The sequence below is a fragment of the Ambystoma mexicanum genome, chromosome 10 (genome assembly GCF_040938575.1).
Source record: "Ambystoma mexicanum isolate Mex_15411 chromosome 10, UKY_AmexF1_1, whole genome shotgun sequence".
Lineage (NCBI taxonomy): Eukaryota > Metazoa > Chordata > Amphibia > Caudata > Ambystomatidae > Ambystoma > Ambystoma mexicanum.
In genome coordinates, this window is record NC_090932.1 from 892,975,095 (window position 1) to 892,992,041 (window position 16,947).

At 46.5% G+C, this 16,947-nt stretch overlaps 2 protein-coding genes across 9 annotated transcripts in view; both read left to right on the top strand.

The window, feature by feature from the left end:
• The window catches only part of MCF2L2 (MCF.2 cell line derived transforming sequence-like 2), a 3,251,461-nt gene that overhangs the window by 170,536 nt on the left and 3,063,978 nt on the right, over positions 1-16,947 (top strand). The window lies entirely within an intron of this gene.
• On the top strand, positions 4,227-6,371 carry FAM221A (family with sequence similarity 221 member A). The gene has a single exon (XM_069618637.1). The coding sequence runs from the start codon at positions 4,405-4,407 to the stop codon at positions 5,386-5,388; it is 984 nt and encodes a 327-aa protein (XP_069474738.1). The 5' UTR covers positions 4,227-4,404; the 3' UTR covers positions 5,389-6,371.

Here is a 16,947-nt window from a genome sequence, read left to right on the forward strand (position 1 = left end):
GTTCATCAAAAATCAAGACAGTGTAATGTTCACTTCTTTTCCACCACAACCCTCTACCACATTGATGGTACCTTGAATTCCTCGTCCAATCGCCTGCCAGGACTGACTACTATTTGTCTCTTTCCTGGTTTACTTGCCTTCCAGGATAAAACTCCTACTGCTGCAACTCGTACTCCATGGTAAGGCTTGTTCCAAACATTCCACACTTGAATCATCAGTGGGGAGAGTTGAACCATCAACAGATTCTCTGGTTAGTCTTTTGACTTTTAACACAACTGGTTTACAGCTTCTTCCACAAGTAGTTTGCACAAGTTAACAATGATTCTCACATTGGTTTGTTTACCACAGGCAATGAAGGTTACAGTTCTCACCCCCTTGCTCTTTGCCCCCCTCTACACCTTGCCCCTTGCTCCTTGTTACAAAGAGGGCTTTGCTCCTGCATTGTCTACTTTCTAGCTACGCAACCTTTAGGCTGCTGGCAATGTGTCTTACAACTTTCTCCCACAGTGTATCTTGTTTTAGGAATATTATATTTAAATTGCCTTGGTATCTCTCTCAGCTGTCTTTGGCATTGCAAGTTACAATGTCCCTTTATTAGATATCCCGCTTTAGGAAAGTCGTGTCGCCTTGCTGACCGTCAATGGAGCTTTCACAGGTCTGCACACTCTCAGATGTGAACCTTACACCAGGGCAGGTTACAGGACACAGAGAGCTTCTCACTCCCTTTGGGTAGCTGGTCTCAATACCGCCTCCTGCTGCTCGTCCTCTGAATAACCCATGTCTCTGACTTCTGACACATTTTCTGCAGAGCGTTTCTGCTGTCAGCACAACAGTAAATCCAACTTATGTTTCTTCCCGCTGCTCTCTCTAGGCCCGCACCTGAAAATCCTTAAATGTTTAAAGGTCCCACTCCAGTGTGGGTAATTACAACAACTAGACTGCTCATCACAGTTTAGTAACTCTGGACCACTATTCCTTGTCTCAGTACTAAGAGCATTATGGGACTTGAAGCCAAATAATTTCCTATAGAATTTCTCCTTAGTTAATTCAATCTGTTTGGGTGATTTATAGGATGTATACCTTAAGGCAGGATTTCAAAGGAAGTGACGATTTTCTCTTGGATCTACAACCTGAACAGCATATAGAATCATAAATACTAGAATAGTAATACTAATTTCCAGACACTTATATCATTTTCAGCCTTATAACAAGTGTCTTCATACTTGGCATCTGTGGCAAGTCTGGAAGATGAAGCCTTATGATGTCAACCTTGCATTAAATATTCAGGGAATACAGAAACATCATCCTAAAAAGAGGATGAATACTACTGCCTCTCTCCTGACAGAGTCAGCACTTTCCCTTGAAAGCCTTCTCCTACCATGTGATCCTCCCAGCTAATACCACCCCCAGGGTTAGGATCAGTTAGCGGCTGCCTTTCCCTGGCCACATGGGAGGAGACTTTAGGCTGGGATTTTGTGATTATTCCACATGATTAATCACACTACTTACAGCTTAAAGGTGTGCTGACGAAGCCATGTTGGGGGAACAACCTACAAAGGGATCTCACCTCCTTTAAAAAGAATATATTGCAGGACACAAACACGAAGGGTCGGATAGCTAAGTTATACAAGGATTTAAGGCATCTAGACCAAATTGCTCATGCACTTATTGGCTCCAGAGTTCACTATTATAATTTTCTGTTCCTTGGAGACCCTCAATATGTAACCAATTTTCTCAAAATCTCATTTAATGCCACTGCATGGGTTTTTATGAATGCTCCTAGGAGACAAACATAACTCGGATATTACACAGTCTTAATTAGCTCCCATTTTTATCTAGACTCGAGTTCAAATCCCTTACTATGATCCACAGGGCAATGTATGGCAATGCACCAGGATATCTTAAAAGAAATATCTTAAAATTGGTTTAAAATCTATACACCCAAACGATCTTTTGGTCCCTGGGTAAAAAAATAGTTATCATTTTAAGAATGAGACACTCTCGAGCCAGGGGGCCTTCCTTTAACATCCTCCCAGCTCTTCTCGGGAATGTCTTGCATGATCGGTAATGTGCTACCCTTTCGAAGAACCCTTAAAACCTGGCTTTTATAATTCTGATTTTCTCTTTCCCTGGAGCTCTCATTTGTCTCATGAGCTAGTTTAACATGTATACTTTGTAGGTACATGCTTAGCCACTCGTTTGCGTAATAAGCGCCTGACAAATAAAGCTTAATTCACCTTAACAGTTTTCATTAAAGAACTTGGGATGGGGTGAAGATTTGCGGGCTCAGTGCCAAAATAGTTGTTTTGACTGAATATTGGATCTTCGCGTCTAGAAGCACTTGTGTACAGGCGCGTTATAAGTGCTGCGTCATATCATATCTTGTGGATTTGCTGTGCCCAAGGTTTAGTCAATTGCTGAGTGATTTCATAGAACGCATTGGGGGCATTTCTAGAATGAACAAAAGTGTCCTATGTCCCCTGGCCCCTCCCAAAACACCATAGAATGTGCAGCATATTTCAACGTTAGGGACATAGAAATGGAAGCAGTTCCTATAAAACACTCTCGGGAACGCTTCTAAGGCTGAAAGGAACTATTAATATCAGAAATGCAATATCTATTTTGTGCTTTTAGAAAAAACACGTGTCATTACAATTTTTCTAACCTTCAGAACATGAGATTGTACCCAAATGAAAAATCAGGTTGAAGCCCTTCATGTGTACATAGATGTTAACACATCCTTTACTTTAGGGGCAATCCTTTATTTCCTGCGTTATTTTCTTTTACCGAGTTCTCAAGTCGCAACATTCCAGGCATGAATTAAGCAATGAGCCCAGAGCCGTGGGGGCATTACCGAGTTAGGTAATGCCCCGGGGCTCATAGATATAGGCCCGAGCAAAGCGAGGGGCTTATTGCTATTAGTACCCAGGCCCATAAGACCTGGGTCCTAATAGGATTTTTTCTGTCTGCAGCGTTTCGGAACAGAAAAAAAAATGTTAAAAAAAATGGCCACTGGGGAAGGGAAAACGGAGTCCATTTTCCCTTTCCATGGCGCCCATCGGGAGCGGATGCGCTGGGAACAGAAGTGTTCCCAGCGCGTTCGCTCCCAATAAGGGAGAAATAAGAAGGTAAGTGGGGTTGGGAGGGTCGGGAGGGTATTGTTTGCAGGGATGGGTGGAGGGAAAAAAACACTTACCTGAATCCCCAGCGGGGGAGGATGGCAGCCTCCAGCCGTGTCGAGGCCCGAGCGGGGATGGCCCTATTTTCTAGCCTTCTCATTGGCTGAGGGGCTGCAACGCCCCCACCGGGAACAATGGCAAGGAATCCCGGCTGAGGGATTCCCAGTCGGGCAATGCCCCGGCGAGGGCCATTCAGAATGTTTGTTACATTCTGGTTGACCCTCACCGGTTACTAACACCTCTTACAGCATGTATGCCAACATGCCCTTTGCAGGGATGCTAGCCCTGGTTTGTTTACTTTTTTTGCTTTGCCTCCTGGCGCTTGTAGTCCTGTAATTACCCCATTATAAATCCACACTATACATCCTCAGAATGCCAAGAAAGGAAAACAGGACTGAACTAACATCTCCAAAATAGAATGGTGTATGCTGGCATGTGTAGCATAGACTTGCATTTTGTTACATTGTGGGACTTCTTGTTAATGTATAATGATAAAATCAAAACTACCAGCAGCACAATGCTAATAATGCAAAACGACCGGAAGACCTACTTCCGCATGACATGGGACATCTTGATAGGTCAGCGTTTCATCTGCATGCATACCACCATGTCCCATTTAGTTTGGGGGAGGCGAGTGCTTGTCCACTCGTGGGTTTTTATTTGCATTCTGGGACATGCAGTCCTCAATTTTACATAATGAAACCAGAATTTCAAGTCCACAAAACAGAGGACAGGTCAACTACCCGCTGAATGGAATTGGGAATATTTTCATGGATGCCTTTGTGACCCACCTTAAAATAGGGACTATGTCCATTGTATTGAACTGGAAACTGAACGCTTTGCAGTCATATCACAGTTCTGACAAGTTGGCATATTTACGCAGACCTGAAAACGAGGGTCGTGCCCAGAAGTGTATCATACAGTTTTTCTGTGCATAGAGGCTGCGTGGCGGCGTCGCCGCGCTGCGCGACTATGAGAAGCCGAGGCTGGCGTCGCAGTTACCAACAGCGACGTCGTTGCCAGGACAACGGATCCAAACACAAGAGCCGCTCGCCAAGGCCCAGGGCCTCTGACAGGACAAGTCCGTGTGCTGACAGCTGACAGATGGTCCCGCACAGGAGACGCACTCCGCGATTAGAAGGAAGGCAGAAGGGGGAGGGAAACCGCCGACCGGGAGACTCCGGGGAAATAGAGGTCGGCTGCTGCTGCAACTAAAAACCCAAATATGAACGGCAAATCCACGGGGTTGGGCGGGAAGGAGGCGGCCGACATGCAGATGGTGGGGGCACCCCCTCCGGAGGCTCAGCTGCCTGCGGTGGAGACGCTGAGCATCCAGGGGGGCGCCCAGGCGGTGGATGAGTACCTGGAGTACCGAAGAATCGTCGGCGACGATGACGGGGGCAAACTTTTCAGCCCGAAGCAATATGAGGCGTACAAGAGGCGAGTGCTGCCCATGCGGCTGAGCAACCGGTTGTACGTGAGCTGGAGGGCCCCCTCGGGCATGGACTGCAAGTTGGTGGGCCCGGAGACGCTGTGCTTCTGCTCTCACCGATACAAGCAGCACAAGACGGACTTCGAGGAGCTGCCAGCTGGCCGGCCCATTGAAGTGCCCTGCAGAGTGCCCAAGTGCCAGTGCAGCTCCTATCTCTACGTCCCTCTCAATGGGACACGCCCCATCCGCTGTAGGTGCAAACACTTTAGCGATGAGCACAGCGAGGCCAACAGCCACCGTTGCAAAAAATGCACCACCTGTGCAGGCTTCCTCAGCTCTTTCACCTGTGGCTGCGGTCAGCCCGCCTACGCACACGGGACTGTGGTGGAGACCAAGGCCGAGCGCAAGGCCCAAGGCAAGCCTGTGGGCCAAGATGTCCCCTATATTGCGATGGGGGGCCTGACTGGCTTCAGCTCTCTGGCAGAAGGGTACATGAGACTGGACGACAGTGGCGTAGGGGCACCCCTTTTCAGCTTCCTGGAATCTTCTAGCGTGGACACGAAGCACCCATTTCTTAAGGCCTATGGTCATCCCGGGAGACCGGAAGAAGCAAGCAGTACATCCAAAGAAGTGGCTCGCTCTCGCCCCAGAACCACCGAAGAGGAAGACATGGCTCTGTTTGAGAAGCGTTACCAGGAGCGATTGAAAAATGAAAGGCCTTCGCGGGTCGCCAAAACCAAGAAAGAGCCCACACCGCCCATAAAGGAACAGCCATGAACATGCCTGGGTTCTCTCGGAGGGTTTGATGTATGTAGTATATTGGCTTTTCAACCTTTGTGTGAGAAAGAAGTCCTTATAATGGTACAAGTAATAGCCATCCTGAGATTCTTGAAATGAAATGACACACATGCTATTAGCCATCCTGAGATTCTTGAAATGAAATAACACACATGCTATCAGCCATCGTGAGATTCTTGAAATGAAATGACACACATGCAATGACATCTGGAGCAGGAGGGCCTGTGCTTCGGGATGTGCCGGCACTCTCCCATTAGTGTCACCGAGCCCAAGTTGGAAAGTATTGAATCCATGTGAAAACTAGAGTTGGCCTTAGAGAGCCTATGAAATGCACCTGGATGGCCCCCGGATCACCGTCTCGCCAACAAAAATCACAAATCCAGCTCTGAGTTACACTTATAAGACACAACTTTAGCTAATGATGTAGACATTTGCCAAGTGCTTTGGGTAAAAAGGTGTTGTGAAGCTACTATTCAGAAATGGACACAATATTGTGTGTGTGTCTGCTAATGAACAGCGAGATTGTACTTGAAAAGGAACTTCCTTGATTAGCATTTTCATAATGCAACTTGGTCCACTTAGACCTGTGTTAGTGCACCTCTCACCCCCTCCTTTAAGGATGCTTAATTGTGCAAGTAAGCCCAAAGTCCGGCAGATTTACAAGAAAAAGTCCTGTTTACTTCTGTTGTGTCACATAGCACCCGTGTGTGTTTTAGGACTTTTGTACTTAAGAAAATATTTTAGCAAAACCACTTGTATGTACGTTTTTCATTGAGACAATGAAGCAGTGTTTTAAATGTAAAAACAAATTTGATTAGATCATCTCAATAATTTGTTGTTCTTTAAAATTACCTTTTACAAACAATTCCATTTTTAATCGAGAACCTATGTATTGGCCGTTTAACAGCACGTCTACTGTATATTTCGAAGCTACAGATATTTATTAAACCCTTTATGGTAAAATGTGATTCTGCTTGTCCTTATTGGCTGTCATCAGGTCTGCTCCCACGTGTGTTGCTGATAATGTCCGCAATGTACAGGCCCTTCTTGGTGTGCATCGGGATCTCATAAGTTAACTATTGGAAGGGCCCAGGCCTTATTCGCAGCCTGGGAAAGGCGCTCAGCCAATAAGGCGGCTAGATACCCGGGTGAGAACTGTTAGTGTCACACCCATATTCCACCTTTTCCAGGTGCTGCAATGTTTTTTCAGTGCCTCTCATCCGGCCCCTCTGCCAGTCCCTGCCTGTCCCCCTGGGACCACACATTATCTGCAAGCCCCCACTTCTCCACCCTCCCCACCCCCCTTCCACTGCCCTCCTTTGTCATTGGCCACCACCATGGAAATAGAAAAGGGATTTTATCCCTGTTTTTTACTATGGCAATGGCCATCTTGTTTTCTTTTATCAACAGGAGATTGGGCATGTGCAAGACATGCACAGCTCATTTCACATCCAAAAAACCACCCCTTTCAAAGTATTTGAATGCCAGACGGAGCAAGCGGGGAGCCAATGGCTATTACCTCAGTGTCAGGGGTGTAGAGGCCTGGTAATGTCCTGTCTGCCCAAGCCAAGGTCCTTGCTCTGGTTGTTCCTATCTAGGCTGGGGCTAGGGGACCGTTACCTGCTACTACTAATGTTATCACTAGTAACAGACACTCACACACTCTCGCTTTACTACTAGTGGCAATATGATTTAAGCTACCGAAACTATTGCTAGTACTATTAGTCCAACTTAGTACTAATACTTGCATGGAGAATACTAATACTGTCAGTAGCACTGGACCCCTAGTGCAACGTCTAGTGCTGATGCTGTACTATACTAAAAGTACTACAAGTATGAGCAGAAATAAGTACACCTGAAAGTAGCTCTAATCAGAGCCACTCCCCCCCCCCCCCGCCGCTTGTGGTAAGAAAAAAGGAAATGTTGCAGCACAAATATGTACATTTTACAGCATGTCTGCTTGATTACAATAGTTCTATATAATTACCAAACTTACAAAATGTAATTTCTATTGTCCCTGGTTAGCCTCTGGATTGAAAACCTCCCAGAAAAGGGAGTTCCTTCACATACAGTGTGTGTGGGCCTAGGGGTCACCAGTGCCCGGGGTAGTGGATATCAGAAACGGATATAGACTTATCAGACAGAAGTATATGGGTAAAAGATTACATTTTGCACCTTTCTAGCAGCATTTCACATCACTCTCTCTCCAATGCAATTTCTAATATTCTGAATACCACTACAACTATTAAATAGCCGCAGTGATGCTACCACCTGTCCATCTGTTAGCAACACTCAACTAATCCTACGTCTACTGCAAATAAAAGCACGCCTGGGATTGAACGCCTTACCAGGGTTGTTACAATTCCTGTTGTCCATGATTTTACCGAATCAGAAATGTCTGAGGGAGAATTTCTTTTTCATTTGAACGAAAATGACTTCCGGTTTTCTCTCCCCTGACATTTCTGGTAACTCGGAACCCCCACCCCCAGTCCTTTAAGTGGGTTAAGAAATTGAGGGGGGGCCCTCGTTTGGGGGTGTGGCATCCGCTGTGGGCGTGGCCTAAAAGTGCACAAATCATAGTAGGGTGCGCAAACAAATATATAGATGTAGTAGAGCATTTATATATTTGTATGCGTACTAGTATGGTTTGTGTATTTTTCAAGCCTTCTTTTATAAACATAGCAATATTACATATTTCTATGTTTATAAAAGGTGGCTTGAAAGTGTACAAACCATAGTAAGTTACGCACACTTGTGTGCTTACCTTACTATGGTTTGTGTACTTTTCAAGCCACCTTTTATAAACATAGACATTTGTAACATATTTCTATGTTCATAAAACATGGCTTGAAACGTACAAGCCATCTTTTATAAAGCGTTGAGGATGGACAAAACCCAAGGTGGTTTTGTCCGTCGACAAAGCTTTATAAAAGATGCCTTGAACTGTGTACGTTTCAAGCCGTCTGTTATAAACGTAGAAATATTTCTACGTTTATAAAAGATGGCTTGAAACGTACACATTTCAAGGCATCTTTTATAAAGATTTGCCAAAGGAGACAGGCACCTCGGGCTCAGTGATCGCTGCTCTGAGCAGAGATCACAGAGCCCAAGGCGTCTTTCACCCTCTTGGAACCCGCGGGCTCCGTGATATAATCTACATATTAGATCATGGAGCCTGCAGGTTCACAGAGGGTCAGTGACCTGGCGAGGGCAAACAAAGGAACTGTAACTTCCCTGATTACCCCTCAGATGGGGGGTCATCAGGGAAGTTACAGTGACTGACAGAAGTGCCAGCCAGCCTGAGCGACACTGTGGCTGGCTGGCACTTCTGTCCACTTGCCTAACGTTACACTGGCGGGCGCATCTCCCGTCGCGGCTGCGGCCGTGGCTAGATAATGTGTCCTGCCATGGCGTGGTGGGACCGGGGGGCCCTGGCAGGGCCCCGGCTCAGCCCCACTTTTTGGAGACTGGCGGGGCCCGTCCCCGGCAGGCCCCGGCCCACTTAAAGCACTGCCCACCCCCTTACCGCAGCCGATTCCGTTATCACTCTGCGATGCCGGTTCCCTTCACTTACGTGCATGGGAACCAACACTGCAGGGTCCTTTTTTAAAATTTATTTTTGACTGAGCTGCCAGGGACCCCCCTGCTCCCCTTGTTCGCTACAACGGTACCGATTGGTAGATTTATTTGAGATTTTCGGCTGTATGTAATTTTCATACAGCCGAAATTCGTACAAATCGACCATTCGTTTTTTTCCTTTGGTTATTTATACGGATTCCTACAATTCGAGCCCCACAGCACCCGTAGAAAACTAAAGTGACATCATTACGTCTCAGATAACGCACACGGCTGACATTGAATTCGCTGTTGACACTCACATTTGTATTAGTTCTTCAGAAGTTGTTATTGGCTTACCTACTTCGCTGTTTAGAAACAATTGAACAAAAAAAAGACAATTTTCTCCCATAACTTTTATCCTGGACCCATTTGCAGCTCTTTTCCTGATGCAGTTATCAGCAGGGAAACGAAAAAGAAAATCAAGGTACACCACACATATCTTTCATTCTGTGTTGGAGGCAAAATCCACTCCTTTGGCAACAAGCATCATTTTTTGACTAAGTTTTTTAAAATTAAAATGTGGTCTGTTTTGCCAGGGGAGAAAACTGTCTCATATGTTGCTGTAAGGTAAGGCAAACTATCATAGTCCTGTTGTGGTGGTTAGAGATATCTGTGCCGTTTCGCTATTTCATTAAAATATTCCCAGACAACTTTTTCTTTCAGTTTTCTTGTGACGTTCGTTCTGGGCTTAGAGCAGGCGTATGCAGCCTTTGGCTCTCCATATATTTTGGACTACAACTCCCATCATCCCTAACCAGCAAAGTCAATAGCCAAGTATCATGGGAATTGTAGTCCGAAAACATCTGCAGAGCCAATGGTTGTAGGCCCCTGGCTTAGAGCATAGCTTTTCGGGCACCTGATCTGGATTGAGTATGTGTTTACATGCCGAGCAGCTGAGAGTCGGAAGAGGGTTATGTTAGCACCAGTGCAAAAAAATACACAACGTTAATTTGCGCCTGTACAAATGTTTGGTAACCCGGACCCTGGTTGTTTCGAAGAAAGAGCATCCTTTTTTACACTGCCCCTGCACCCATCTCAGAATTCTGCCGCCGCATTTCCTATTTTCTGGCCCATTTTGATAATCCCCAAAGCCTCTCAACGGGTAAAACACTGGCTTCTTTGGGGAAACTACCCCACGCTTCCTCTTGTCAATGGCACTAGGTTTCTGGAGGCTTGTTCTACCTTTAAAGGGGCTGGGATTAGTATTTTGATAGAACCATACAAGGAAGCTGCAAGTACTCCTTTGCATGGTATTAAAATGAGGTAACGTTTTCCTGGTGCAGAAATGCATTGAGAGAATACTTTATTTTTTAACTTGTGGGATATTTGCACTAGTGATAATACCGTTCAAAATTGCACTTGGACTGGGGCAAAGTTTCTGTAATATGGCCCATGTGTTAAATGCATTCTGTTTTTCTTCCAGTACTTTGAAAATTGTGAATTTCAAGTCTTTGTTGAAGGCAAGTTTGTGTAGCCAAATATCTTGGTTCTAGCTTAGGAAATCCATAGGCGTATGCAGTCTACATTGTGTTGGCCTACGTGCATGCTGGAGCAGACCACCAGTAGAAAGTCACGTTCACACCGGCGAATAATACAAGCAGAGATTCTGCAGAAGTGTTCTTCACCATCGATGAGACCAAACAAACACAAAACGAAGAACATAGTCTTGCCATTAAAGCCTTCTTAGGAGTAAAAATTACAGAAATCCAACCTCTCTCCAACATTCAGCAATTGCTGAATAGCCAATCCTGCCCCCCCCCGCCCCAAAACCATGGAACCTACTCCTCAGTAATGTACAAATTCACATCAACTCTGACACCCAGGAGCTGTGGACGGGCCAAAGCCTGCCCATCCTGTGGCATGTGATCAACCAATCTCCAGGATGTCAACCAACTTGAAAGAACTGTGTCCCACCAATGGAGACCACCACCAACATAAAAATGGTAAATGTTGTGCTATATAAAAAAGGCTTATCATAAATGAAGCTATTTTTGTCCCAATCATTTTTTCGGTCTCTACCAGGACAAGCAAAACAAAAGAGGTGAAGGCTGGAAAGTTCAGAATTAATCTGAACCTCTGCCATTGCTCTGGGAAACCCTCCAGACCATCGCCTGCAAACCATTGAAAAAGGGGAAAGACCATATGCAAATCTGGGTTGGTCCCAGCCCAAGCGGGGCAATTCAGCCTCAACTGCTAGGTCACACCCCTTCTGCACAAGACCACAAGTATCCTCAGACATGTTTCAGCCTTGTTCGGCCTCATCAGTGAGGGGTGGCTTAGGTCCCTAGGCCCAACAGGCATGGAATCCACATCTGGGCATACCCGTCACAGTCAGGGTGACTAAGCAAAACAAAAGAGGTGATGGCTGGAAGGTTTATAATTAATCTGAACATCTGACATTGCTCTGGGCAACCTTGCAGATGGTCTTCGTCTGCCAAGCCATTACAAAAGGGGAAAGACCTTATGCAAATCAGGCTAGGGGCACACCAGTCTGAACTGCTTGGTCACATCCCTCCTGCACGAGACCACAAGCATCCCCAGACATGTTTCAGCCTTGTTGGCCTCTATGAGGACAAGTAAACCATGTCTGCAACCTAGTCAGACATCGATTGCATGCTAGATGACTTACCTCAGTCTACAAGAGGCATTCTGTTTTATATGATTACATGACAAGGTTATAGGAGAAGAAGGAACTTGCTGCATTCTGTCCTGATAGGAACCTCTTATCTCAGGACTCAGACCATTACGCCAGGGGTTGTTCCACCTGGGTAAACTAGGGGTGCACTTCACTCCTGACCCTGGGGCTGCTGGACACAGAGGTCAGGGTATTGTAGCCCATGCAAGGTGCTTGGAAGACTGAACATTTTATGTAGCTAATTAACTAAAGCACACTTCATTCCTTTAAGGCAGGGGTATTCAAACATACTTGTGCCGAGCCCCCCCTTGAGTAAAAATATTGTTGCCCGACTCCCACCTACCCCCGATGCCCCATCTGCTTATATTTTCTATTGAACAAAGGCACCATACTCTCTTTTTGAAGAGCCTCATTCCCACCATCGACATCCTTCGGGCCCCCCTGGGGGGACAAGCTCCAGGGTTTGAAGACCACTGCTTTATGGTATATTGCGTTGCATCTGTCATATAGGAAAGTCACAGAGGGCAAATAATCAACATTTAGCAAAGCACTACATTTTGAAGGATTTTTTGAAATTATTTGCCTGAGTTTGGAACCGGTAGAAACCATACTTCCGCTCCTTCTGTTTCATAGACAATTTAATTACCACAGTTTGATTTCACTTGCAACTGGTGCTATAGATTTGACGCAATCCATTACATAATTATACCTTTGATTTCACCTGGGTTGATAGTAGGATATGATGACGTGAGATCCACAACATGGTCTCTGTGATAAAGGAGACGGTCAGAGTCGGCCTTGCATGTTTTTCAGTGCATTGCCTTCAGAAGATCTGGGCCAGCCCATACAGGAGGCACGGAACGTGAGCTGTCACTGTTAGTGTTAGCTCGCGTTCAAACCTCTTTAAGGGACCTTCGCTGTGCTCTGACCCTTTACTTGGGCGGCGGGCCGTTACCTGCTGGGTCGGCCCGCCACTGAGGGGCATATCGCTTCAATAATGATTCATAGCTAGGTATGGAGGCCACTAAGCCCTGTGGCGGCAGACCGCATCCTAGCTAAGGACAGTCACAGCATGCCTGTCCAAGTTACTTCTGAACTGTCCAAGGCCTTCAACTATGCTGAGGCTGGAGTGTTATTGTGGCATCTGCTGAATTCTGCCCTCCACTTTTAAACCGCTGGTTTCATCAAGGACACTCCCACACTCCAGATTACAACATTGAAGACTTGCTTTATTTGTTACAGTTGCAGGGCATACAGGAAGCATATGTCACAAACAAGACTCAGACGACAGGCAGACCTATATCCATGTATCCGACTGCAATCTAGCATCTCGCTCAACATTACACTATCCAGCTGGTGGTGGAGCCAGGATTTGGTGATAGAGGGTTGAACGGGCTCCTCGTGAGGAACCAGCCAGTGCCATTTATGTGCTTAGTGGGCACTGGTGGGCTTTGAGAGGGAAGGGATCTGAGGGGATAGCAGAGGAGTGGGAAGTCCTCTGCCATTGTCTTCAGTATTAGTCATGACATCACACATGCATTCACAGCCGCATAGCCTTCCACAGAGGTGATACTTCACACCTACCTTCCTCTAGGGTTGGGGTGTCTTGGGCTACAACTCCCATCAGCCCCAGCCACCACAGTGCATGCTGAGGGATCATTGGATTTGTAGTACAAACCATATGTCGAGCCACAGATTGCAGACCCATGTTTTAGGGGCACTGTCTCATTCTGGCAGAATAAAGTGCTGCGGTGGCCATGCATCACCCTGTGTTGCCTGCTGCGTCCCACCCGCAGAGGCGTCGCTAGGGAGAGGCTGGGGTGGCTATATCCCTGTGTCTTTTAGTTGCAGCCCAGGATAGAAGCTCAGGGGCTACAACCAAAAGGCCATCTAGCCCCAAATCCCAACAGTCCTGACATTAGAGTAGCCCCGAATCTTTTCCAGACCTTGCAACACCCATGTCCATCCCATTTTTTTTACTGGATTCTTCAGAGTGCTGCTGCTGCTGTTATTATTATTTTATTTTGATTGTTATTATTATTTATTTATTGAGCGTGGACCTAGCTTCGAGCAGCAACAGCACTCTTTATAGAGATATACAACAGTACAGATGCATATTTGAGTGCTTTTCAGAGGTAACAAAAGAACAGACATACAGCGGTCGGTAGGATATAGAGGAGAAAAGAGGAGGGGTACAGTTGTACAGGGTGGCAGGGAGTGGAGGGGCGGGCGGTTGCCATTAGCCGTTAGTTGTGCAAATAAGCAGTCTTTGGGATTGTATCTGGAGACATTGACATGTTCCTGACACTGGCGCAAGATCCATGGGGATGGGAAGGTGATGTGGAAATTGGGGTTAGGGGGTGGGGAAAGGGAGTACGGGGATTCCCGGTGGTAAAGCCCCTGTTCTGAGCCTCCTTATTGGCTGGGAGACTGCCACCCTCCCCCCCGCATGTGACATAAAATTCACATGATGATATTGCCTTATTTTTCATGGGATGGCCTGCACACTCGAATCCCATAATAAGAGATGAGAACTACAGTTTTTCTACAAGTACGAATGAATGCCGTTTTTGAATGTTTGCACCATGCCACTAACATCAGCTATGAACCCATTTGGAAATGACCTGAGGGGGACATTACTTTTTCCAAAGCACCCGCCTCACCGGGTCAAAAGATGGAGGCGCGTGGGGAACTAAGAGCTTCTTTTCAGGGTCACATGATGATTTTCTACACAAATTCCCCAAGTGGAAATCCCCCTGCCAATGACTCGACTAACGCTCAGCTTTTCTTGCCGTTTCTCCCTGGACCGGCTCATTCTGTAAAAAAGATCGCCACCCTGCTTTTAGTTATAGGCGTTGGGGATGGGTTTAAAGGTGCACACCACTTCTTGAAGGAGGAAAAAGGACCTTATCGTCTCCACTGTGCCATCATGATTTAAATTAGAATAGCTCTCCTGTAATGCCTGGTGCACTTCGTCCCCGTTTCTTTTGCTGTCAAGCCGTTTCCCCTTAAAAACGGGGTGAGGCGTCTCTTTTCAAAATTGCTAGGTATGTCTTTCATTTGTGACTTTTCGTTGAAGATCAAATCAAGCAAGATTTTTTAAAAAAAAACTATAGAAAAATATGTGGGAAAAGGAGTAGGGTGACTTGAAATGGGGGCTATGTGGGGTATCCCTATTTGCAAAAAAACGAATAAAGACCAGGAAAGATTACGAAAAAAAGATCCACAATGAAAAGACCATTGATGAAAAGACAGGTAGCCGAATAATGACCATAATTGTTTACTGTGGTTGTTATTCTTGGTCTCTAAATACCTGTGACTGCAGTACAACACTCTGGGCCGGATCCACAAAGATTTGCAGTGCAGCAAATGAAGACATGCCAGTGAGCCGCTCAGATTTGCTCTTTTGCCTTATTCTTGATTCAGAGACCGCCGTTGGAGTCATTCTGGAGGTATCGGGAGCATCGCTGAGATGCTCAGATGGTAATGGTCTTCTCAAAGATCTGCTGAAGGGCATCTCCTTGTTTTCCAGTGCAAATCTTTATGAATTAGGCTCTCTGGGGGAATTCGATGCCTTATTCACGTCCCCATTTGAAATGTACAAATAATCAGTACGCAAATGATTGATTCCAGCTGTAGAGAAGGAGCTAAGTACCCCCACGTCAATCGCCCCCCCCCATTTTACCTGGCTGTTGGAAAACAGAGTATGAGACATACACGGAGCAGTTGAACAGACAAAGAGCAGAGTATGGACTCTGTGCAGTACCAGTGAGAGTACCAATACTTAAGAGAATCTGGAGGCAAGGTACCTATTGAGAAAACCATACCTGCATAAAAGAAAATATGATGACCATTTGAATGAAATCCCTGAAGAAGCAGAGCCAATAAACGGCAAGGACGAATGGTAAAGACGCCAACCATTGCCAGTACACGTCAAAAAGAGCTGAGATGACACACCCAGAAGAGATACAGAGACTAGAGAATGCAGATATTCTATAAGGCATCAAGAAAGTATCAAGGATAAGTAACATCTTGGGATCAAGGTGAAGAAGCTTATGCCACAGAAACAGATGAAGACATTGGGCCTCATTACGAGATTCGCGGTAATGGAAAAACGATGCTGGTAATGGTATACCAGCACCGCTTACCGCTCCGGCCTATACCGAGTAGACATCCCGGTATCAGCGCCACCGCTGAGACCATGCCCCTCTGTACCGGCTTGTGCACAGGCCCGCACCCCTTCGGGCTGGCAATAGCAGGATGCCGCTAACAGGAGGACATCACAAGTCAAGCGGACATGCACCTACCGGCATCTCAAAAGCAGTAATTAGGTATACCGCAATGCCGGTAATACCGGCATCATGGATCACCCGCTAATAGGAATGTGCTGTGTTCCCAACTGCCACAGGTGCACACAATCAGCACAGGTGGAGGCAATGGAGTCTGGCCCAGCACAGAAAGAGCACACACCACATCCCTTCCCACACCAAAATGATCTCACTTGCTGTTGCGATATTGGGCATCAGAGCCAGTCCTTTCAACCTAACTCCTGTGCAGACCCACACCCTGTACCGCCTGGACTGGGACACCATCACCACCATTGTGGACATGATACACAACGACATTTTCAGCCTGATTGAAATCCGCACTGCCATCCCCCCTCTACTGAAGGTAGTGTCTGTGCTCCACTTCCTGGCCACAGGCACCTACCAGCACACAGTGGGGCAGATGCATGGCATATCACAACCTTTTTTTCCCACGCATACTGAACCAAGTGCTGGATGCCCTCCTGAAGCATGCATGCAACTACATATCCCTCCCACGGACTGCCCAGGAGATCTTTGACACTAAAATTGGCTTCCATGCACTGGCAGGCGTGCCCAATTGTATCAGTGCCCTCAACTGCACCCATGTGGAATTGGTGGTCCCACATGCCGTGGAGGTGGCGTGCCGCAATCGTAAGCTATACCAAACCGTCAATGTGAAGATGGTATGTGACTCCAGCAAGTTGATCACACATTGTTGTGCCCGATATCCCGGATCAACTCATGATTCAATGGTCCTGCGGAACTCCACGCTACCTCGCTACATGGAGCGACATGCTGGACGACGTGCCTGGTGGTGTGGCGATGCACATGAAGGATGTGCTGTGCGCCAGTCTGTGATAGGCCAATTTTTCTAAGATACATGGATGCAGAGGGTGCCATGTATGTGGGACTCTGGGCACTGGGTGTGGGGGTACATGGACACTGTGCACTGTAAACCAATAAAGCACACATACCCAA